Source organism: Thermobia domestica, chromosome 1, assembly GCF_964235325.1.
Source record: "Thermobia domestica chromosome 1, izTheDome1.hap1.1, whole genome shotgun sequence".
Classification (NCBI taxonomy): domain Eukaryota; kingdom Metazoa; phylum Arthropoda; class Insecta; order Zygentoma; family Lepismatidae; genus Thermobia; species Thermobia domestica.
Genome location: NC_137454.1, coordinates 259,739 through 284,231, shown reverse-complemented (window position 1 = coordinate 284,231; position 24,493 = coordinate 259,739). Strand labels below are relative to the sequence as shown.

The following is a 24,493-nucleotide window of genomic DNA, read 5'->3' as shown; positions in this document are numbered from 1 at the left end:
TAATTCTAATAAAATCCTCTCTTTTTGAGGTAAATTTTAGACCTTCAGTCAAGCAGCTACTGCTTCATTGCTATTTATCATAGGATCATGGTTCATACCTCGTTTTTCTTTTTTTTCTTTTTTTCATAATAGAGCAACCTTTCCAATAGTACTACTCGCTTGTCCGCATTATACACCTGAAATGGGAAAATCGGGGAAAACCGAGAATTTTTCGAAAATTTTTTCAAGAATTTTGCGCCCCTCTGGCCCGGGCCTGAGTTGACGTAGGGACCTCAAAATCACTGTAAAAATACGTAGTTACGTACACAATGTGTGTGCAAAATATCAATGTGAAATCTTGAAAACGAATAGCGGGAAAAATTTTTGAAAATCTTAAGGTGACTTTATACCTATATATACATACAGTATATCTATATATATTTATATGACGTAGTGTCAAAATTTCCTAAAACAAGACTATTTGTTCTTGGATCATGATTCATACCTCATTTTCCTCAGAATAAAGCAATAGTTTAGAGCAGCGTTTCCCAACCTTTTTCAACTTGCGGCACACTACGGGTGTTACCTGGATTCTTGCGGCACACTTATAGATATTATTATTTGTAAATATAAAACACAGTGGTATTTTTCTGTGATTATTGATCTCCTCCCAAAGAAGAAAGCTCTATCACTGTCCCCCCCCCCTTCTTTGTAAATCATTGTGCTTATTTTTCATTCTAATTTAAAAATAGAAAACAATTCCAATGAAATATTGGACTCAAGTTTCTAAAAATACGCTTTCTGTTTAAAAACTGTATCCATCCTTTTACTAAGAAGGAAGATCACTATATAACGAACAAACAAATCTCTTTTACTTTTAAAACAGAAAGGATTGAATGATATTTTAGTTTCAAGTTACGAAATAGTCTGCAACAATAAAGAAGCAATAATGATCATAACAATTATAACAAATTTTTTTTGAACATTAGAAATGTACAGAATAGTAACCCGGAATGAAACTTAAAATTGTAGGTTCATAGTAGAGTTTCACACTAAAGTGAAATACAAATATACATTTTTCCCTACGTTTTGCAATTTGATTGCTATAAAATTATTTTTTTTTTTATTCCTCGCGGCACACCAGCGGCCCATTCACGGCACACCAGTGTGGCGCGACACACCGGTTGGGAAACGCTGGTTTAGAGGGTACCACTCGCATACCCATATCATAGTCAGAAACAGGAAAATCCACTTTTGTCCTTGTATAAAATGTTGCATACTTCATTTCTTATGACTCGCTTTAATTATGAAGGAAAAAATTTACATAAACGAAGCTTTGTTTTAAGTTTTCATAAATTTATGTTGTGTAAACCGTTTACATAAATTCGGCGTATATGGAAAAGACTAGAAATAATTATTTATAATCGTGTTCTTTTGTTCAGTTTATTCTCTTAATGTAGTATCCTTACTGAAGTTGCTAGTCAAGACTAGTGAAATATCCAGGTAAAACAAAAGTACGTACTATTCTTTTACTTCTGCAGAAATAAGGTGAGTTTGCATTGATTCTCTAATCTTTCACTTCACTTGTTGAATGTATTTTGTGATATTTTACACATTTTGGTATTACATTTTCCTACATAAAAATGTTTTCTCTTTCTATCGTCATGTAAATATTTTATTGGGTTGGTTCATTAGTTCCTGTCGTTCGGAATCAATAGATACATTTCTTGTTTGAGGATTGAACTAATCAGACAAATGGATCACTGATACAAAATCCATATTGTTCACAATCTGTTCCCAACGTTCAGTTAATTATTGGATGCCTTTACGGATACAATTCGGTGACTTGAATGGCTATAAGTCATCAATGAAATTTTGCAACTGCTCATCGTTTTCTAAGAATGTACCACGAAGTGCATTCGACAGAGATCGGAGAAGATGATACCTTGTAGGATCCACAGTTATTGAATACACCGGATGAGAAAGAACCTCCCATTGAAGCTGCTGAAGGCAACGGTTGTCATGTATATCACATGTGGTCTAACGTTGTCTACGTAGACATTAATGCCATGTTGTTTATCCGGTCTTTTTTTAAGTTCTGCATGAACATATTGGAGTTGATCACAGTATACAGCAGCAGTGATGGTTGGATAATCCATTTCATGTTCCACCAGAACACAAGATTGTGTTCTTGGAATGCAAGTCCTGTTTGGGACGTGGTGTTATCTTTTGTTTCGGGTCATCCATTCCTTCCACTGCTTAAAGTTCACGTACAGTCACCATTTCTAATCTCCAGTAGCAACACGTGAGGGAAAGGACTGAAATTGGCGATAAGATTTATGATGGCGGATAAACGGAGAACAAGATATGGCAACACGTTGATTCTTATTGTCTGCATTGAGCGAATGAGGCATCGCGAACCGAATTTTTGAACTTTTCCCATACGTTGACGATGTCGCATAACAGTTACCTGTCCATTGCTCATATCCGAGCCAATTTCTGTATGCTTTTACGTGGATCACGATGGATTAAGTCGTTCTAATGGTCCTGATCAAAGCGAAGTGGACAAGCAGAACGTGAGGGTATCGTTCAAGTCAAAATTTTCACTTTGGAACCTGTCAAACCATTTCCGGGTGGCCCTTTCAGCAATAACGCTTTCTCCATACCCTGCACAGATTTGTCTGGATATCTCTGCAAAATTAGCATGTTTGCTAAACTTACACAACGAAAACACGTCGAAGATAACCATCTTTTCAATTTGGTACTCCATACTACAAAACCTGAAAAACAAAAATTGATTACCCTCAGCAAAACCACAAATAGTGCTACGCATGACTGATAACATAGCTACAGTTTGGTATATACCACACCGCTGCCGTCTGGCGAAATTATTCCTGAATATAAACGCCACGAATTAATGAATTAACACAATATGGATACTTCACATTCACTGTTGTATACAGAACAAATCCATTGTGGTAGAATATTTTCGTTGTTTGAAGCATGGATTTTTCTAGAATAGTTATTTCTTGTAACCTAAACGGTTTTATGTTGGGAAACTGGATCATAAGATAATGCCGAATTAAAAAGTTGATCAGGTGTTTGGTGTACAATTTTGCTTCTGTCTTTTCTTCCCGACATTCGAGGCTTTATTGTAAAACACTGATTACACATTTACAATTCAAAATATTGTCCATAGCTTAAGAGTAGTTTCTCCCATCCTTTGGGCAGCGTACGAATCCTGCGTCGAAAAAACTGTTCAGCTTTTGAGGTGAGCTATGTGATTATCCAATTTTGGTCTTCTTCATAAGAACGTAAGTGCTGGTCAGCCAGGCCGTGTGCATTGATCGAAGCAAATGATAGCCAGAAGGAGCAATGTCTGGAGAATACGGCAGGAGGGGCAGGACTTCCTGTTTCGAAGTATGTTTTGACCGACTTTGCGATATGGGATAATGCTGCACAGTCACTTTATCGTGTCTCTCGTTGTATTGTGGCCGTTCGTGCTTCAATGCTCGGCTTAATTACTTTCGATTCAGATCGTCCGTGATTGTTTCAGTCGGTTTTAGCAGTTCATAATACACTACGTCTAGCTGATCCCACAAAATATGTAACATCACCTTGGAGCTGTGAATATTCGGTTTGGCCGTCAACGTGGAAGCACGGCCGGGAAATTCCCATGATTTTCTGAGCTTCGGGTTATCGTAATCGAGCCATTTTTCGTCCTGTCACAATGCGATGCAGAAATACCCCCCGTCTTTGCCTTTCAAGCAGCTGTTCACAAGCAAACAAACGCCGTTCAACATCTCTCGGTTTTAACTAATACGGCACACAATTTCCTTGTTCCTGAATTATTCCCATCGCTTTGAGGCGTTTTAAAATGGCTTGTAGAGTCACTCCTAATAATTCTGTCACTTTATCTTGTGTTTGATACGAGTCTTCAAGAAATAATACCTCCATTTCTGCATCTTTGTAAACTTTCTCTCTTCCATACTGGTCTCCGAAGCATTAAAACCATCCACAACACGTTCTTTCACTAATAGCCGTCTCGCCATAAGTATTTGGGAGCATTCGATGAGCCTGAACTGCAGATTTCTTCATACTGAAGCAGAAAATTAAAACCTCCCACAAATGACAAGAATTTAGCTTGTAAACTGTCATTTTCAATCGAGAATAACGTTACGATGCGGATACAAATCGACTAATGTTTCGATGGAATTATGTTGACAAATGCCCGAGCTTATTGTGTGATGTCTACTTCTGTACCACTTGCCACTAAAACCATCTATTGGACAACGACGGGAGCAAAGTTGTACATCTAATACAATTTTGAGCAATATTCAATCATAAATAAATACGAAAAGTATCTGAGGATATTTGAGTAGCTAATTTTAAGCTATCAACAAATATTTTGAAAATAACAGAATGTTCATTTAAGACTTCATTAATATAATTAGATAAACAAATAAACATAGTTTAAAATCATTAAATATGATTTTATTAGTAAATGTTGTTTGGATGTGTTACAACCCCAATTACTCTGTAAATACATGTAAGAAAAAATGAATTTGTATGCATACCTAAAGGATAATTTGTATCGTTTCAGATCTCCTCCGTTGCTTGTCTAGCTTGCCTGTGTTCATCAGGACCGGCGAAAGTGGGGCTGTTTATGCTTCCATTAATAGGTCGTCTTCGCCTTATGATGTTTGTAACCGTGTTCAGCCTGCTTATGACGTGTTTATTTCTTTTCCTCGACATATCACACATAGTTTATTTATTTCCATTTAACTGGGGAAGATTGGTAAGTATTTATGGGTCACACTAGTTACGTAAAGAACTTAATTAAAATTTAGTACTAACCTTGTATCCCAAAAAAATGTTTTATATTTATTAATTATTTCAAACCTCTCTGGAGTTTTCTTCAGTAAATCTACTCTTTTAATAAATAAATAAATTTGTTTCCGGTGCTTCAGTTGGCTCAAACGATATTTTCCTTGGAGCACAAACAGTATCCTTTCCGAAATACAAACTATTGTAACAGTAGAAAACTTGGACAATTATCGACTTTGCTATAGAGCATGGATGCATTTAGTTTCCATTCATTAACAAAGAATAGCTTATAAAAATTGTCACAAAGAAGTTATTTTTGCAAGAAGATTGTGGATAGCGTAACATGTTTATGTAAATACTTTTACGAAGTTTAGCCAGAAGAACATATGCATTTTAACAGTACAAAAAGAAAAGCTAATTGAATTTATTACCGTTATTAATGGCATACTTTGTACATAAGATTTACGATTTAATCGCTTATACGGGGACTGTCCAGAAAGTACAGTCGTGGCAGCGGGCGTGGCTAGAGTCGCCATTTTGGTGTCAGAACGTTGCCACACTCAGTACGCATCCAGCTGTGGTATCGTGAGGACTGTGACGCTCTTACTGTACTTTCTGTGACGTGTTACAATAGGTGCTGCAATAGAAAATTCCGCCTCTTGTGAGGTGCGTTCTGTGATTAGGTTTTTGTTGGCAAAAAGAAAAAAGAAACAATTGAAATCCATCGCCAACTGTGTGAAGTGTAACTTAGCGCGACCCTAGGTGAGAGGTGTTCAATCACCCACCAAACAGACCGGATTTGGCGCCGAGCGACTCCACCTTTTTTCCAGCGTTGAAGACATGACTCGCTACACAACGTTTTGATACTGACGCCGAACTGCATGGCGATGTAACCCAGTCGTTGAAATCGTAGGCGGCAGATTTCTACCGCGCTGGTATTGAAAAACTTGTGCCACGGTATAATAAGCATATTGATTTGCATGACGATTATGTGTAAAAATAGCTTAAGAGTGTACCTTTTAAATGTATATAATACAATTTATGGACAGCCCTCGTACTTTAAGAATAGAAGCCCTAATATGAAGATATGCGAAATGATACAAGCCATACAAAATTTTAGGGTTTTTCTTCATTTTCTTAATTTTGTGATTCAAGAATCTCTCCCATGTGGATCAACATACAACAATAAGCACACCAGCGGGAGGAGAGCTTCTGAATAAAACTCCGGAGAAGGTTGAAATAATCTAATAAATATAATACATATTTTGGGATACAAGGTTAATACTTAATTTTCATTTGGAATATGTACCCTATAGCATGCATTAGAAAGTAAGGAACACTTTTTCATATTTTTAACATTTACTTCTATGATCTCTGAACATTGAGTGTTAAAAATATAGTTGTAGTATATATACTGATAAGCAATAACATTGGTTCCTTATAAGAGTGTTCTATGATGCAATAATGCATTACTCTTACATTTATTAGGTAAAGGTTCTATATGTTGTAATATTGATAAAAAATATTTCTTGTCTTCTTCTTTCTCTTTTATATGTTATCATAATATAACTTAAAGCGTGTTGCAGTCAGTGGCTCGCATAAACGAACAATCCTCTTTTCTCCCTACTCACTGAATTTAGGACCAGCGGATTTCTGGGTCTTTCCTAAAATTAAAAAGGGCCTCAAAAGTAATCGTTTTGCCACTGTAAGGAGGACATCAAAACCAACGGGACGGCTGAACTTTGAAACATACCAAAACAAGACTTTCAATGTTGTTTCCAACAATGGTAGGAGCGGTGGAACAAATGTGTGTGTTCTCAAAAAGCCTATTTTAAAGGCAATTAAGTGAGTGTACCTATATTGTGGTAATAAATAGTTACACACACTTTCTGACTGCTTCTCGTATAACTTGAGTCTTCCCTTTAGACTAACAAAATATATTTTCTCATTGCTAATGTCATCCAGTATAACGCGTGAGGAAAAATAACATAATCAAATTTTGAGAAGTGACGAAATAAAATAGTTCTAAAAAACATGGTTAAAAACAGCCTACATTCAAAGTTAGTGCGGTAGATCAGATTTTGGAGCACCATAACATGTAAAGTGTGAAACTTACAAAAAAGCGATTTAAAAAATAAAAATAGTTTAATTTTTACCTAAATACCTATGTTTCCAAACTGCTCAATGTCAGCGGAACGAATTTTACAGAGAAAGGGGAATTTTAAAGTGAAACTAAGAGATAATGGACATTTAGTTAACAAATTAACTAACTAGAAGTCGTTATTTTATTTATTTATATTTGAATATTAATGTCAACAGTTTTCTGTCACTTTGAAGTGTTTACTTTAGTTTCTTCGGGTGTTCTGCATGCTCGTACAACAACTTGTTTATATGTTTTAGTTTATACTCTATTATAGTTTGAATTCAAACTTCTTAAAATTGCATACCTAAATAATATAATGCATTTTGATACACAAAAAATAGTTTTTATTAAGAAAATAAAGTTTGCTAATTTGAATTACTGTGGTTTGAGAATAGCACTTACAAGTTAATGATCTTCAATGATGTGTGATGCTTCCGAGAATTAAGTTTGAGGGGGCAAGAGAAATCTACAAATAACCTGGCAGACTGGCTGAGTAATGTACGCTATTTAGCCTCAATGTGCCAAGTCACGTGATGTACGAGGAGCAGTCAAAATGTTCCCTGAATTCTGTTGTAGCTCTTTATTACCACAAAATAAGTACACATCTACCTACTCGCCTTCGAAGTTGCGAGTTTTCGGAACAAACACAGACACACAGTTGTTCCACCGCTCCTCCGATTTGTGAAAACACCGGCGAAGACTTATTTTGGTAATATCCTCCGAAGTTTAGGCGTTGTGTTTGTTTTCATCTCTTCTGCATTGTCGAAACTGTAAAGGCCCATATTTAACTTCGGGAAGAGCCAAACATACGATGGTGCTAAACTGTTTTTTAAGGCTATCAGAATCTCTGAATCAGATTTCCCCGAATTTGCACATGAACTTGATGTTTGCATATTGCTCGATCTGTGAAGTTACACCAACTGATCTCCACTCACTCTTTCATTCAGCTACACTACTCGTACACTGCCTGTTATGACGTGTTAGTATTTGTCAAATTCATTGTTAGGCAGCCAAAGGACTCTGTTGTACAAGATTCATTGTGATTGTATCAGAAATGCTAAAACTACTGTATAACAACACCTCGGGAAGTTTTTGACTGCTCCTTCTATGTATGTCGGACTCCGAATTTAATATGATGTCTGACTGGATCTTTTGAGTTTCTTTAACTTTTGTTTTTGTCATTACTTCTTTTCCTCCTTACCTGATGAAGAATTTAGTGAAAGTGCTTATAGTGAATAATAAGTGAAAGTATTTTCTTTTGCAATCTAAGAATTTGTTCTATTTTCCAATAAAAATTTGAGTGAAACGAGCGTCAGTTCCACTTTTCTTCAAAAAGTTTAGTTTTTCAGCTTCTTCTAATCGGTTTGATTGACCTCAACCAAATTCTGTATGCCTCCCTCTTTTTCACACTAAATAGGGGAAACTGTTTAGAGTAAAACAGTTTCCCCTATTTACTGTGAAAAAGAGGGTGTATGCAGAAGTTGGTTGAGGTCAGTGAAGCAGATTAGAAGAAGATGAAAAACCGAACTTTTGTGTAAAATAAAAAAAAAAAAAAAATCGGTTGCTTCCTCTTTTCGTTAGTATATATTGTCAACCTGGGTTGATACTCCTTTAATATCGTGAGTGGAATGTAGCCTTATCTCTGATAGAGCAAATTTGAGTTAACCCAGATTGTTGACATTAGCTTAAAGTATATCCTAAAAATACCTATCTCGCTAATGTTTCAAAGAACGCTCCTGTGATGTGCTTGTGAGGTATAGTTTAGGGATTCTCCGCCACTGTTTTGAGTCGGCAAAACAGAAACGTAGAGGTAAATAAAAGAGACTTGTTATCACAATAGATGGCATGTATTCTGTTTCAAATTTAGTGTGTAGAGTGTGTGTTTGTGTAGCGCCATACTAAGTTATGTAAATTCAAGTGCCTGATTAGTTCTTAGTATAAAAGAGGAAAAAGGTTAATGGATTCATACCTAGTAGTAGTCCCCCCGTTATGCCCGAATGACTCATCCTCACTCTCTTTTATGACCGGGGTGAAAGGTCAATGACCTGGCCCGGGGTCAATGACCTAGGGGTACCTAGGACCACCCCCTCTAAATTTTGGCAGGGGTACCTTGGCCCACCCCCTAAATTTTGGCAGGGGTACATAGGACCACCCCCCTTAAATTTTGGAAATTGCCAAATCTAAAAATTTGGTATGGTAGCCTAGGACCATAGTATGTACCTCTATCAGTATTGGGTGTCTATGTCGTTCCCTTTTATGGGTAAAAAATTGCCAAAAATTCAAATTTCGGGGTTTTTTGACCTAATTTATCCCCTTTGATGAGGTGTTATTACCCTATATAGTTATATGGGCGTATACAGGGGTCCATTACCTTTCATAAGACATGGGTATATTAATGCACCCCTTGAAAAATTTGGGAGGGGTACCTTGGCCCACCCCTTAAATTTTGGAAATTGCCCAATTTAAACATTTGGTATTATAGTACTGGACCCTAACATGTATTGTGATAAATTTGGGTGGTCCACCTCGTTCCCTTCTAGGGGTACAAAATTGTCAAAATATAAACGTAAGCATTACGTTATACCACGTGTTTGGTTTTTGGTCGATTTTATCCCCTTTGATGAGGTGTTATTATCCTATATAGTTATATGGGCGTATACAGGGGTCCATTACCTTTCATAAGACATGGGTATATTAATGCACCCCTTGAAAAATTTGGGAGGGGTACCTTGGCCCACCCCTTAAATTTTGGAAATTGCCCAATTTAAACATTTGGTATTATAGTACCGGATCCTAACATGTATTATGATAAATTTGGATGGTCCACCTCGTTTCCTTCTAGGGGTACAAAATTGTCAAAATATAAACGTAAGCATTACGTTGTACCACGTGTTTGGTCTTTTGGCCCAATTTATCCTCTTGGATGAGGGGCTATTACCTTATATGGTTATATGGTTATGTATAGGGGTCTATTCCCTATCATAAGACATAGGTACATTTGTGCACTCCTTTAAAAATTTGGGAGGGGTACTTTGGCCCACCCCTTAAATTTTAGAAATTGCTCATTTTATATATATTTGGTATTATAGTACTGGACCCTAACATGTATTATGATAAATTTGGGTGGTCCACCTCGTTCCCTTTTAGGGGTACAAATTGCCAAAATATAAACGTAAGCAATACGTTGTACCACGTGTTTGGTATTTTGGCCCAATTTATTTCCTTGGATGAAGTCCTATTACCTTATATGGTTATGTATAGGGTCTATTCCCTATCATAAGACAAAGGCACATTTGTGCACCCCTTTAAAAATTTGGGAGGGGTACTTTGGCCCACCCCTTATCTTATGATAGGAAATGAACCTATATACATGACCATATAACCATATAAGGTAATAGAACCTCCTCAAGCATTTGGTATCATAGTACAGGTCTCCAATATGTACCACTATAAATTTGGATGGTCCACATCGTTCCCTTTTCATAGGTAAAGAACTACCAAAAATCAAATTTCGGAGGTTATTGACCTCTATTTAGCATGTTATATGGATATGTACAGAGGTTTATTACCTTTATATGTTTATGTTCCCTTTTAAATTTGGGAATTATCAAATAACAAAATTCGGTAAACGTTTTCTAAGCCCCATTGTAGATGTTGATGTTCCTCTTATGGCCAAATATTCAAAATTTAAATGTTATTGACCGGCTTTATTATTGAATAAGTACAGGATTTATTACTTTTTCATAAGACACAGGTGTATTTGTGTACCAATCTTAAATTTTGGAAGGGGTACATTTCTTATTGTCGTATCAATAATTGGTAATTGGATAGTATTTCATTCATTGGGTAAATCATTAGGATCACGTGATCGGTTATTGACCTATGATGGGATTAGGAGTCCAGGACATTGGTACATTGAAACTTTGTAGGATAATTTGATAATGCGTCATTGGTTTTGATTATTCCCGCCAAATATAAACGTAAGCAAGACGTTGTACCACGTGATTGTTCTTGATGAGGTAGTGTACAGGGATTCATTTCCTTTGTTGTGGTACTTCTTAAGTTTGAGTACACACACACACTTCTAGAAAACAGTTGGTTCTACTCAGGTAAACAATTGACGGACATTATTGACCTTATTGAACATATAATGATATGATTAACTCTAAGACTTAGGTATATCAAGAGAAGTATTCTTTAAATTTGGGAATGGTGATAAACAGAATTTTAACATAAGGTGTGAAATTTGAAACAATACATTGAACTTTAGTCACAGCTCATAGTCTAAGATCATTGGTGGTGATTGATTTGAAATCTGATAGCTAACCTTATTGAATCTTATGATTCATAGACGAAAGGCAATACATGCTACAACAGTTTAAAATTTAATCATAAGGTGATGTAATCTGACACTAGCAAAGTTATTGTTAATGCAATTTGATTGGATGATCACTATCTTTCCTGCAATCTGATTGGTTGATCACTATCTTTCGTGCAATCTGATAGGTTGATGAGTTTTAAATCTTTTTCTGCATTCAGTTTTGTTTTAACATTTAAAAAATTTGAAACTTTGGTTTGACATTTTTTCGTTTCCAAATTTTTTGTTTAAATTTTTTTGTTTCGAAATTTTTGTTTGTTTCAAAATTTTGTTTGAAACTTTTCGTTTGAAATTTTTGTTTGAAAAATTTTTGTTCGAAAATTTTGTTTAAAATTTTTTGTTTGAAATTTTTCGTTTCCAAATTTTTTGTTTGAAATTTTTTGTTTCAAAATTTTGTTTGAAATTTTTTCGCTTCAAAATTTTGTTTGAATTTTTTTCGTTTGAAATTTTTTGTTTGAATTTTTTTTTCGTTCCAAAATTTTGTTTCAAAGATTTTTGTTCTAAATTTTTGTTTTCAAAGTTTGAGTTGACATTTTTAAAAGTTTGTGCACTTATTAGTAAAGAACTGGAACTGTTTAGAGCAAAAACCTTTGACAACATTGTGGTGCAATAGTACACGTCAGAATATGGGTTTGTACTTGAAATGAAAAAAAACAATTCATTGAAATGGATCATTTTATTACACTCCACATACATCCATACCAGATAGTGGTTCTGGATATTGTCGATACAATGTATTTTGAACTTCTTGCACTAGTTTGTCTTTAGCATATAATTTTAATTCCAGTTGAAGTCTTTTAAGGTCTAATGCAATATCAATTGGTGGAAACTCAATGTCCATTTGATCACAAATAAACTGTTTATCAATACAGGTATGCACCCACGAACGATGTTGACAACCATCACAATATCTAGATACATGTTGTACAATATGCATAACACATTTTTCAAAATAGTACTTTTTCAGGAATATACTAGTTTTGTTGCACACTTCCACTGCATGTTTCACACACTGAAATACGCTGATGAATTTTTTCCATTCCGTTTGTGTTAGATACACCATATTGCGAGGGACATGAAATGTACTCTTTTTACGTAACAGCACCATCTTCTCTTCAAGGACTGTACGCAGCACCACTTCATGATTTGAGCCTAATGATTTGACTATGGTCACATTTAGCTCATCATGAAAATAATCGTTCATTTGGTCGATTCGTGAACATAATATTTGCCATTCTTCACAGGTCAGTTGTACACCAAATTGTTATGCTTTGCCCAATCGAATCAGTGGTTCAAATGTTTTAGCACTGATACCAATCATCACATGTTTTGTTTGAAATATATTTATTGGATAATAGCTTGCGAAGATGAACTCTTTATCGTTAGAAGTACACATCCTTCCTCCTGAAAAGCACTTGCTCAAATGATTTCGTGGGATGACACTGTATTTGCTGGTTTATAGTTATTACTGACGTCATTGGTAAGGAATGTGCTGACGTTTGAATTCATGATTTCATCACAGTTGCTGACGTCATGCCGACCAACCAAATTCATACAACTACGGCTGACGTCATTGGAAAGAAATGTGCTGATTCATGATTTCATCACAATGGCTGACGAATCTGGCTGTGTACTAAATTCAAGTTGATGACTTCGACCCAAGAATCCTTTGTAACATAAAGATACAGATCCAGTATTTAAGAAACGCAGCAGTTCTTCTTGTTTTGATGCTTCCATGGGTAAATATCTTGCTGGTAAAATTATATTCTTATCATTTTCAAGCTTCACTACGATTCTTAATCCAAACTTTGTAGGGATCATTTGGCTAGCTAAGATTCTATAAGGTACATTCTGTTGTAAATCAGTAATTTTGGTAAATGATTTCATCACATCACGCGTGTTTAGAAACTGCAGACAAGTAGCCATGATGACGTTATCATGAATACTAACTCGAACGATACTTATATATGATGCAAAACTGATGACGTTGCATTATCATGTTCTGACGTGCACCACAATGTTGCCAGAGGTTTTAGTTCTAAACAGTTCCAGTTCTTTACTAATGAGTGCACAAACTTTTAAAATGTCAAACAAAAATTTCAAAAAAAATTTCAAACAAAAATTTTCAAAAAAATTTGAAACAAAATTTTCCAAACAAAACTGTTCAAACAAAAATTTTTTAAACAGAAAAAAATTTTGGAAACGAAAAATTTCAAACGAAAAAATTTTAAACAAAAAAATTTTGAAACAAAAATTTACAAACAAAAAAATTTCAAACAAAATTTTCAAACAAAAATTTTTTCAAACAAAAATTTCAAACGAAAAGTTTCAAACAAAAAATTTCAAGCAAAAAAATTTCAAACTAAAAAAATTTTACGTTTCACGGTTAACCGTCAAACTTTATCCGGTTTTTAACTATTCGATTAACAAATAAACGGTTTTGATCATATTTATCAGTGAGTGCAAAATGTTGAACGAAACCAAGATTTTTAAATGTTAAACAAAACTTAAAACTGAATACAGCAAAGATTTGAAAATCATCAACCAATCAGATTGCACGAAAGATAGTGATCAACCAATCAGATTGCAGGAAAGATAGTGATCATCCAATCAAATTGCATTAACAATAACTTTGCTAGTGTCAGATTACATCACCTTATGATTAAATTTTAAACTGTTGTAGCATGTATTGCCTTTCGTCTATGAATCATAAGATTCAATAAGGTTAGCTATCAGATTTCAAATCAATCACCACCAATGATCTTAGACTATGAGCTGTGACTAAAGTTCAATGTATTGTTTCAAATTTCACACCTTATGTTAAAATTCTGTTTATCACCATTCCCAAATTTAAAGAATACTTCTCTTGATATACCTAAGTCTTAGAGTTAATCATATCATTATATGTTCAATAAGGTCAATAATGTCCGTCAATTGTTTACCTGAGTAGAACCAACTGTTTTCTAGAAGTGTGTGTGTGTACTCAAACTTAAGAAGTACCACAACAAAGGAAATGAATCCCTGTACACTACCTCATCAAGAACAATCACGTGGTACAACGTCTTGCTTACGTTTATATTTGGCGGGAATAATCAAAACCAATGACGCATTATCAAATTATCCTACAAAGTTTCAATGTACCAATGTCCTGGACTCCTAATCCCATCATAGGTCAATAACCGATCACGTGATCCTAATGATTTACCCAATGAATGAAATACTATCCAATTACCAATTATTGATACGACAATAAGAAATGTACCCCTTCCAAAATTTAAGATTGGTACACAAATACACCTGTGTCTTATGAAAAAGTAATAAATCCTGTACTTATTCAATAATAAAGCCGGTCAATAACATTTAAATTTTGAATATTTGGCCATAAGAGGAACATCAACATCTACAATGGGGCTTAGAAAACGTTTACCGAATTTTGTTATTTGATAATTCCCAAATTTAAAAGGGAACATAAACATATAAAGGTAATAAACCTCTGTACATATCCATATAACATGCTAAATAGAGGTCAATAACCTCCGAAATTTGATTTTTGGTAGTTCTTTACCTATGAAAAGGGAACGATGTGGACCATCCAAATTTATAGTGGTACATATTGGAGACCTGTACTATGATACCAAATGCTTGAGGAGGTTCTATTACCTTATATGGTTATATGGTCATGTATATAGGTTCATTTCCTATCATAAGATAAGGGGTGGGCCAAAGTACCCCTCCCAAATTTTTAAAGGGGTGCACAAATGTGCCTTTGTCTTATGATAGGGAATAGACCCTATACATAACCATATAAGGTAATAGGACTTCATCCAAGGAAATAAATTGGGCCAAAATACCAAACACGTGGTACAACGTATTGCTTACGTTTATATTTTGGCAATTTGTACCCCTAAAAGGGAACGAGGTGGACCACCCAAATTTATCATAATACATGTTAGGGTCCAGTACTATAATACCAAATATATATAAAATGAGCAATTTCTAAAATTTAAGGGGTGGGCCAAAGTACCCCTCCCAAATTTTTAAAGGAGTGCACAAATGTACCTATGTCTTATGATAGGGAATAGACCCCTATACATAACCATATAACCATATAAGGTAATAGCCCCTCATCCAAGAGGATAAATTGGGCCAAAAGACCAAACACGTGGTACAACGTAATGCTTACGTTTATATTTTGACAATTTTGTACCCCTAGAAGGAAACGAGGTGGACCATCCAAATTTATCATAATACATGTTAGGATCCGGTACTATAATACCAAATGTTTAAATTGGGCAATTTCCAAAATTTAAGGGGTGGGCCAAGGTACCCCTCCCAAATTTTTCAAGGGGTGCATTAATATACCCATGTCTTATGAAAGGTAATGGACCCCTGTATACGCCCATATAACTATATAGGATAATAACACCTCATCAAAGGGGATAAAATCGACCAAAAACCAAACACGTGGTATAACGTAATGCTTACGTTTATATTTTGACAATTTTGTACCCCTAGAAGGGAACGAGGTGGACCACCCAAATTTATCATAATACATGTTAGGGTCCAGTACTATAATACCAAATGTTTAAATTGGGCAATTTCCAAAATTTAAGGGGTGGGCCAAGGTACCCCTCCCAAATTTTTCAAGGGGTGCATTAATATACCCATGTCTTATGAAAGGTAATGGACCCCTGTATACGCCCATATAACTATATAGGATAATAACACCTCATCAAAGGGGATAAAATCGACCAAAAACCAAACACGTGGTATAACGTATTGCTTACGTTTATATTTTGACAATTTTGTACCCCTAGAAGGGAACGAGGTGGACCACCCAAATTTATCATAATACATGTTAGGATCCGGTACTATAATACCAAATGTTTAAATTGGGCAATTTCCAAAATTTAAGGGGTGGGCCAAAGTACCCCTCCCAAATTTTTAAAGGAGTGCACAAATATACCCATGTCTTATGAAAGGTAATGGACCCCTATACATGACCATATAACTATATAGGATAATAACACCTCATCAAAGGGGATAAAATCGACCAAAAACCAAACACGTGGTATAACGTATTGCTTACGTTTATATTTTGGCAATTTTGTACCCCTAAAAGGGAATGAGGTGGACCGCCCAAATTTAACCTAATACATATTAGGGTCCTATACTATAATACCCAATGTTGAAATTGGGCAATTTCCAAAATTTAAGGGGTGGGCCAAGGTACCCCTCCCAAAAATTTAAAGGGGTGCATTAATATACCCATATGTTATGAAAGGTAATGGACCCCTGTATACGCCCATATAACTATATAGGGTAATAACACCTCATCAAAGGGGATAAATTAGGTCAAAAAACCCCGAAATTTGAATTTTTGGCAATTTTTTACCCATAAAAGGGAACGACATAGACACCCAATACTGATAGAGGTACATACTATGGTCCTAGGCTACCATACCAAATTTTTAGATTTGGCAATTTCCAAAATTTAAGGGGGGTGGTCCTATGTACCCCTGCCAAAATTTAGGGGGTGGGCCAAGGTACCCCTGCCAAAATTTAGAGGGGGTGGTCCTAGGTACCCCTAGGTCATTGACCCCGGGCCAGGTCATTGACCTTTCACCCCGGTCATAAAAGAGAGTGAGGATGAGTCATTCGGGCATAACGGGGGGACTACTACTTACCTCCAACACTTGATGAAGATGACACCAACTCACAAAACTTCCACTATGCCCAATGCTGCAATCTTTGGAGTATTCATAACTAACCCCAGTCTATTACTTGTCGACGACACAACTTTCAAATTATTCTCGGAGTTCCAAGAACCTGCTACTCGATCCTACTTGTTCGACTATTACTGTTGTCTCTCCTCTATCTACTGGCTGTCTGACTCCTCTTGTCCAAAAACACTGGATTATTTATACAACCAAAGACGCTTGCATTACAGAACATTGCTTTCAAAATTGGGTCAAAATCATACACGTGCGTATGAGATTTCCAGTGGCGTATTTAGGAGGGGGCTTCTGGGCTTAAGCCCCCCCCCCGAAATCTTACTTACTATAGTCAAGTATATGAAATATCTTGCAGAATTTTCACATTTTCAGGCAAAGCTTCTCCCCCGAAAGTTAGCAAAGCCCCTCCCGAAACAAAATCGTAAATATGCCACTGGAGATTTCTATGAAGAAATCTGGGTTAACCAATTTCCCTTAAAATGGAGCGTCATGTTAGCACTCTGCATTTACATAACTTACATAACGCTGTCCGATGCAATGTGTTGCTGTTAAAAATGAAATTACAAAAATGCTTACAATCACATAAGACAATTTACATGATTTACATTTGCAGACATTACACATACCATAACCAAAACAAATAATCTTTGAGATTTCTTACAATTTAAAATAAAAATGAACAATATTTTAAATTAATAAAAATGAATTATTAATATATCTTGACAATATAAAATCACAACCGTCATAAAGTGCTCGGTATATGAATATAAAATTGTCCAATCACAGCAAGGGTCTGTGTTACAACCCACGTGGTCCGAGATTAGAGTACCGACCTCGAGAGTAAGAGAGTGAGTAGCTGTTCTGGGATGCGTATTGGATGGCGTGGTGGTTAACGCATCGGCAAGGTATGCCGGAGGTCCAGGATTCGAGCTCCGGTCCAGTCAGTCTCTTTTTTACTCTTTGCGTTAGAATTCGCACCTATAGAGGATTTGGTGTGTAAAATTAAAAATCTGTTGTTTTCCCCTTTCATTAGTATATATGTTTAGAGAAAGCTTAGCTGTTATACCCAAACTTTGACTTTATAAGCCTACCAAGTTAATATATAGATAAATAGATGATTGTGATATATATTAAACATAGTAAAATATTTATATAAATCGTAGATTCTCTTTGCTAAACACTATTATTTTCTGGACACTTGTTGGAGGTACTTTCAGCATACACAAGCTATTAATTACTTGGTGTAAAATTTAATTCTTCTGTCCATTACACTTGTAGTAGATTTAACTGGAAAGCAATAACTGACTGAATATGATGTTTATTTGCAGAATGCCTTGTTCTATGTGAGTGTGAGTGTGATGTATTTGCTGAGCTCATCACTCATTATCCATTTGATCCACGTGTATCACGTTTCATACTCATGGGTTCCCAGCAGGACCAAGGAGCAGCTACTAGTCACTGGGGTAACAACACTTTCTCTTCATTATTTATTCATCATTATTTTATTTGATTGTCTTGGATTATGGCATGCATGAGCACAATTAGAATATTTTGTGGATCATTATTGGTGTGAAAACTAGATTGTGTCTTGTATAAGTTCATAACGAATCTAATGGTAGATATGTGTAGAAACATTTTTTATTTTTTTTATGTTCCATCAACTAATATTACTTAGCATATACCCATGTGGTGTAGAACGATGTCATATTATTAAACGTAGTTTAAAATATGTGATTTATACAGAGACGAATTAATTTTGAAAGTCACACAATTAAAATTACAGTAGACTCCAGAGTATCCGGTCTAATGTGGCAAAAGGGCAGAACGGATTACAAAAAAGCCGGATAGGCTGGAGTTCTATGAACTCATTTCTTTGCCCCCCTGCCCCCCCAATACCAGAAGACAAAGTTTTAATACCAAAACTCACTGTTATAATAAAGTACGTATTTTCTCACTTCTTATTTGGTTCTGTGCTGGTAGTTTATAAATGTTTATGTACTGCACTGCACGTTTCAAGAATTTATTAGATAAAACGTAAGTTAAAGAATACGTATAGAACGCTCCTCTTTTTCTGTCACAACTTGTATTTTGCACACGACACGTAAGAGGATCGTAGCAGACGCCCGCTTCCAATGCCTTAGCAATGTTGCCAACATAACGCCTTGCCTTCCTCATTTAAATCCGATAAAAGAAAAACTAGGCCGGATACTCGGGAGTCTACTGTATTTTTGTAATTAATACATATTTATGGATCCCGGCGGGAGCTCATGTTGTTCGGATTTCACGTTAAGCTCTAGATCCATATCTCATATAGCTTCACTGCACAAAGGGACTAAACTCTAATCCATCCACCCAATACATTTACGGATTCCCTTTAAACAAAATTTAGTAGTACAGTAAATTACTATATGTTTGTGTGTTATTAATGCTTACACAGCTCTTGATGAATTGCTTAAAGTTATTTAGTTCCAAGATGAGCTGGAATACCTCTGACGGAATAATAATTTTAATTTCAATAGGCGAATATTATATCTATACCTACAAGGTTTGGTATAAAAATATCAGTTGTTAGGCTTATTTCTCTTTATATATTTTTATTGAAGACGAAGACCCAGTGAATAAAAATCTAAAATTCCTAAAATATAATAAAAATAACAAACAAAGACAGTTCTTGCAACATGTTCAATTCTGCGCATATTTATTGACATTGTTCTGTTATGATCACATTGAAAGTATAAATGAATATTTAGATTTTGTTATTATTTTACAAACTTGATTAAATGTTTTTATTGTTTTTTAATTTTACTTTTATGAACAAGTTTTACTGAGTCAAAACTATCAATTAGACAGAAAAGTAGTACTTGTTAAGCTTCGACACCAAGTGTTTTCAGACTATTGACTCTTGCTGTAATTTTACAAATAATACTTCCTGTTTTATTCTACAGAGATTCTTTTATATGTCTCTCTTTGCTCTGCCTTCTTTCTTTGGACTTTGTTTCCATCTCCCTCCTCTTCTTAATTTCACCCTATTCTTTTTCGTTATCTTTCTCCTTCATTCCGCGATCTGTCTTATTTCTTTAGAATTCGTCTCATTTCTTCTCTTTGTTTAACCCTTGATTGCTTTTTGTTATATTATTCTTCTTGCTTCTTCTCATTTTCTCAGTTAGTGCTCTACGCTTTTGTTCTACTACCTTCCTGTGCTATTTTCTATTCTGTCTTTCTTGGTGAGTCAGTGGAGCTTGTAAAAAAGAAGATAGAAAGATAGGACATTATTTATGTTATTTTTCCTAATACCTGTTTCGTTGATGTTACAGGTGTTAGGATACCTCTGTGCAATTGAAGCACTTTTATTGTCGATCATCACAAGGTGTAGCCAAGTCCAATATAGCCCTGTAGAAGAGGATCCCAGTCAGATGACGTTGCAGGAACGGCAAGAGCCTTCCCCTCAAGAAGTTCCTGAGCCAGCGGCAGTTCCGGTATGGCCTGTGGATGACGTTCAGCCATGTTCTTCCAAGCATTTGCAACCACCGTTTGATATGTACACTGTTGCATGATAGTTGGTGAAGGCAGTTTGTTGTAGAGGACCGGAGGCTGCAGCTGGTGGGCAGGACCTTGGCTTGATTCTTTTATGCCACTGCAGCACCGGTCGTGATAAACTGCGACGGTTCGGACTCGGACTGTGTGGTTTTACTTCAAAGTGATATTTCTTGTTGTGTGAGTACTCTTTGCAGGAGCTTTGAGCTTTTGTTCACGTTTTTTAAATGTGTAATAATGTTCCTGAATTATATATATAATATATATATCTAAAAATATAAATTACAAATAACATATTGTTGTTATGAACCAATTCAAAAACAGTTACTTGTTTCTGAATTTGGATTTTTTACTGATTTTATCGTAATAAAATTAATATTAAAAAAACGCAAATCTAGATTGCTTATGACTGCAAAATTTGTTCTGTGTACAATTTGTGTTAGAGAGAGAGGGAGTGAGAGAGAGAGAACATTTAGGCTCTTGTTTGACTCTCATTGCAGTAAATTCGTATTGGAAAAATATTGAGAATAAATGTTTGATTTGTTCTGTGGTAATTTTCTGTGGAGGGCAATGCCTCTATAAATATGTGAACAGAGTGGCATTTTCCCTTCTTTTACAGAGAATAAATAGGAAATAATATCTTGTTAAATTTGTAACTTAGGAAGAAAAAAATACTTTAATTTGTTACGTTAATGTTTAAATAAACCAAGTTTCATTGCTAATGAAGTACGATTAAATAACTTCAACTTGTTGTGTTCTTGAATCTGTAAGCACTGATTCTTGATGTAACATTGAAACTTAATGAGTTGAGTTGAGTTGATTTTGAGTTTAACGTCCCTTTCAGCAGCGAGGCTATATGAGACGTGGACCTACTGATTAACTTGGATTCCGAACCACATGAGCTCCCGCCGGGAATCGAATCCGGATCTTCCACACTAAAGGCGAGTACGCTAACCGCTTAGCCACATTGGAACTTAATATTTCATAAGAAACTTATTTTAAAATGATCCAATTAAAATAACTTTGGGTTTAAAATTAAGTTAATATTGGTGGAAATCAGGGATGGATTTCAGAGGCCTAATCAATGCGAAATTAAAATACCGCTAATTTTACAGTAATTATGTGATATCTTCAAATAGATAAAAGATTAGCAAAATGTGGAACAAGAGCGCGCTAGACAATATTATTTTGCATGAGATACCGTTATCACGAGTCACCTAGTAGCTTTTCGTTTGCACCCATTTAGAAACGCGAAAATAAATACCGATTTTCTAAATGGCTGGAAATCGAAAGCAGATGAATGAGTCGTGATAACGGTACCTCATGTAAAATAATATTGTCTAGGGAGGTCTTGTTCCACTTTTTGAATATCTTTTATCTATTTGAAGATATATAATTACTGTAAAATTAGCGGTATTTTAATTTCGCCGTGATGGAGCCTCTTACCCAAAACACAAATGAGTCATTTTTTAAAACGTTTTATATAATATTTCAGCAGCATTAGTTACTTTTCGCGAGTTAGTGTTATAATATTTGTTTCTAATGTGTTAGTTTCGATATGTATATGAAGATGTATTGGACATAATCTATTTATATCATATAAGATTAGTATTTTTCCAAAATTGAATAATAATTATAATATTAATATTGTTCAACAGGTCACCCTATGTATACAATAAGATGTTCAATGTGTTTTCATGTAATCCAAACAAACAGTGAAAAAGAAATACTAAGTTTGAACATTAGAAAACAAAATAAAATTAACCTTATCATGAAGAATTTTGCACTTTTCAAAATTAAAAATCTTGAATTTCAAGAATTTTTACGAAGAATTACACCTGAATTCTTCTTCTTCTCTTTTTAACAAATGCCACTCTGTTCGGAGAAAAAATAAAGTTTGTTAGCAAGATGGGGCACTATATGTAAACATATCTTCCTTTTTTTCAGAAGTACAATCGTCAACAGAGAATACTACTGAAATTCTATATGTAACTCAATTACTCATCATATGACAATATTTCAAGAATAATAAGCAGAAGCTATATTTAAGTGCAAAGGAGTAGTTACAAGTAAACACAAGGTGCTCAAAATGTATAGCAAATAATCTTTAGTTTTTACTCATGTGCCTCGAATACTTTGTTGTTATGTTAACTCTTTTTTTGGCATCAAGTATGTGTTAATATCCTGAGAATAGAAGCATTTAAAATAAATATAGATAATAGAGCTCAGATTTCAATTTATTTGCTTTAAATACTGGCGAGTAATCTTGTTTTAAAAGCCAGTAAATATGAGAAGTACCACAATGAAATGTTACTTGGTTCTTCAAAAAAAAAAAAAAAAAAAAAAAAAAAAAAAAAAAAAAAAAAAAAAAAGTTAATTTGAATAATCAATACTTTTAAAAACAAATACGGAAATATGGCAGCAGCCAAAATTTCTTGTACAAATGTTATTTGTTAAGTATTTTCGTTATACTTGTATTATAAAACGTTCATGGGTTGAGCTATATTGATAATTTTCCTGCGTGTATCTTCAAAACCTGAATGATTTATTCAAAATTGTAAACAATTCCACATAATAGGATACTGTCAGCAACAAATTGACAAACATGTCCGTAATATTACCACTTCATAGTAGCTATATTGTTTTCGTCTATTTATAGTTTTGTTCTATAACTGTACCAATATACATTTGCTAACTGCACTCGAATTATAAAGTACAAAATCATTTTACACTTTGAATCTTTATAAAGCATAAAACTTCATACTTGAAACCTTGACAAGGATCTTTTTCAGACAATTCAAGAAATTATTTCTTTAAAAAGAGTGAGGGGGAATAAAAGAATAAATATGATAAGTACCGCAAAATTCAAGCAGAAAAAGTAAGCGCTCGCTGCTAACTAAAGTTATAGGTTGTGGTCAGCCATTTAACCTGTGCAATATGTTTATTTAATGTTTAAAGCTACAGTATTCTAGGTACAACTAACTTTAAGTCATTTCGTAATCAGAAGGTTGAATTGATTTTGAGTTTAACGTCCAGTTCAGCAGCGAGGCTATACGAGACGTGGATCTACTGAGTAACGTGGAATCCGAACCATATGAGCTTCCGCCGGGAATCAAACCCGGGTCTCCCACGCCAAATGCGTGTACGCTAACCGCTTAGCCACGAAGGAGCTCTCGTAATCAGAAGGAGTGTCTCCTATTCCACTACCCCCCATCTTAGATGAGGCTTTCCCTCAGTTCTACTAGTCTAATGCTGGAATATGGTACTTTTATGTAGGCTCTGACAGACTTCCTTATTGTTATCGGTCAATATTTTTCTTTCCGAATAAATCTAGTAGAACTTTACTAATTAATTAATAAATTAATAAATTATAAAAATAGTCACGAAGTGATTTATTGGTACACAGGAATGGCAGTTTGATTCAAATTTCGTACCACTAAATATAATAATAGCAAGAAATTTTTCTCATTTTAGTTTGCTTTTCCTTAGGAAGAAGCTAATCTTTCATGCTTTCATTAACCATGGCTTATTTCTTTAAAAATAGACAAATTAACACAATTTCTGTTTGGTCAGAAGTAGATAAATTAAGAATTATTACAATTTGTATGTTACAATAATCGAAAATATAGTGTATCAGAGCATGTAACTGCTTTATTGCCAATATTGATTTTTGAGGTTGCACATCTTCAGACTTCCAAATATGTGTTGACGTTGAAAACACCCCACTGACCTGGTCAAAGTTTTACGCATATCAAAAGAAGAAATTGAGAGAAATACTTTCGAAACTTATTTCATTAAGGAAAAATGCACAAGTACACAAGATTAAATATAATACAAAGCAATGAATCGTAAATAACACATAGCATAGAATTGTTCATTTAACAAAACATATCTTTA

The 24,493-nt window shown here is 34.8% G+C and overlaps 1 protein-coding gene across 1 annotated transcript in view; it reads left to right on the top strand.

The window, feature by feature from the left end:
• The window catches only part of LOC145682987 (uncharacterized), a 101,886-nt gene extending 78,910 nt beyond the window's left edge, over window positions 1-22,976 (top strand). Inside the window, exons 4-6 of the mRNA XM_081754344.1 lie at window positions 4,583-4,777; window positions 18,391-18,525; window positions 20,377-22,976. Of these exons, the coding sequence (XP_081610470.1) occupies window positions 4,583-4,777; window positions 18,391-18,525; window positions 20,377-20,616 (570 nt within the window). The 3' untranslated portion in view covers window positions 20,617-22,976. The remainder of the gene's footprint in view (window positions 1-4,582; window positions 4,778-18,390; window positions 18,526-20,376) is intronic.
• The last annotated feature ends 1,517 nt before the right edge of the window (window positions 22,977-24,493 follow it).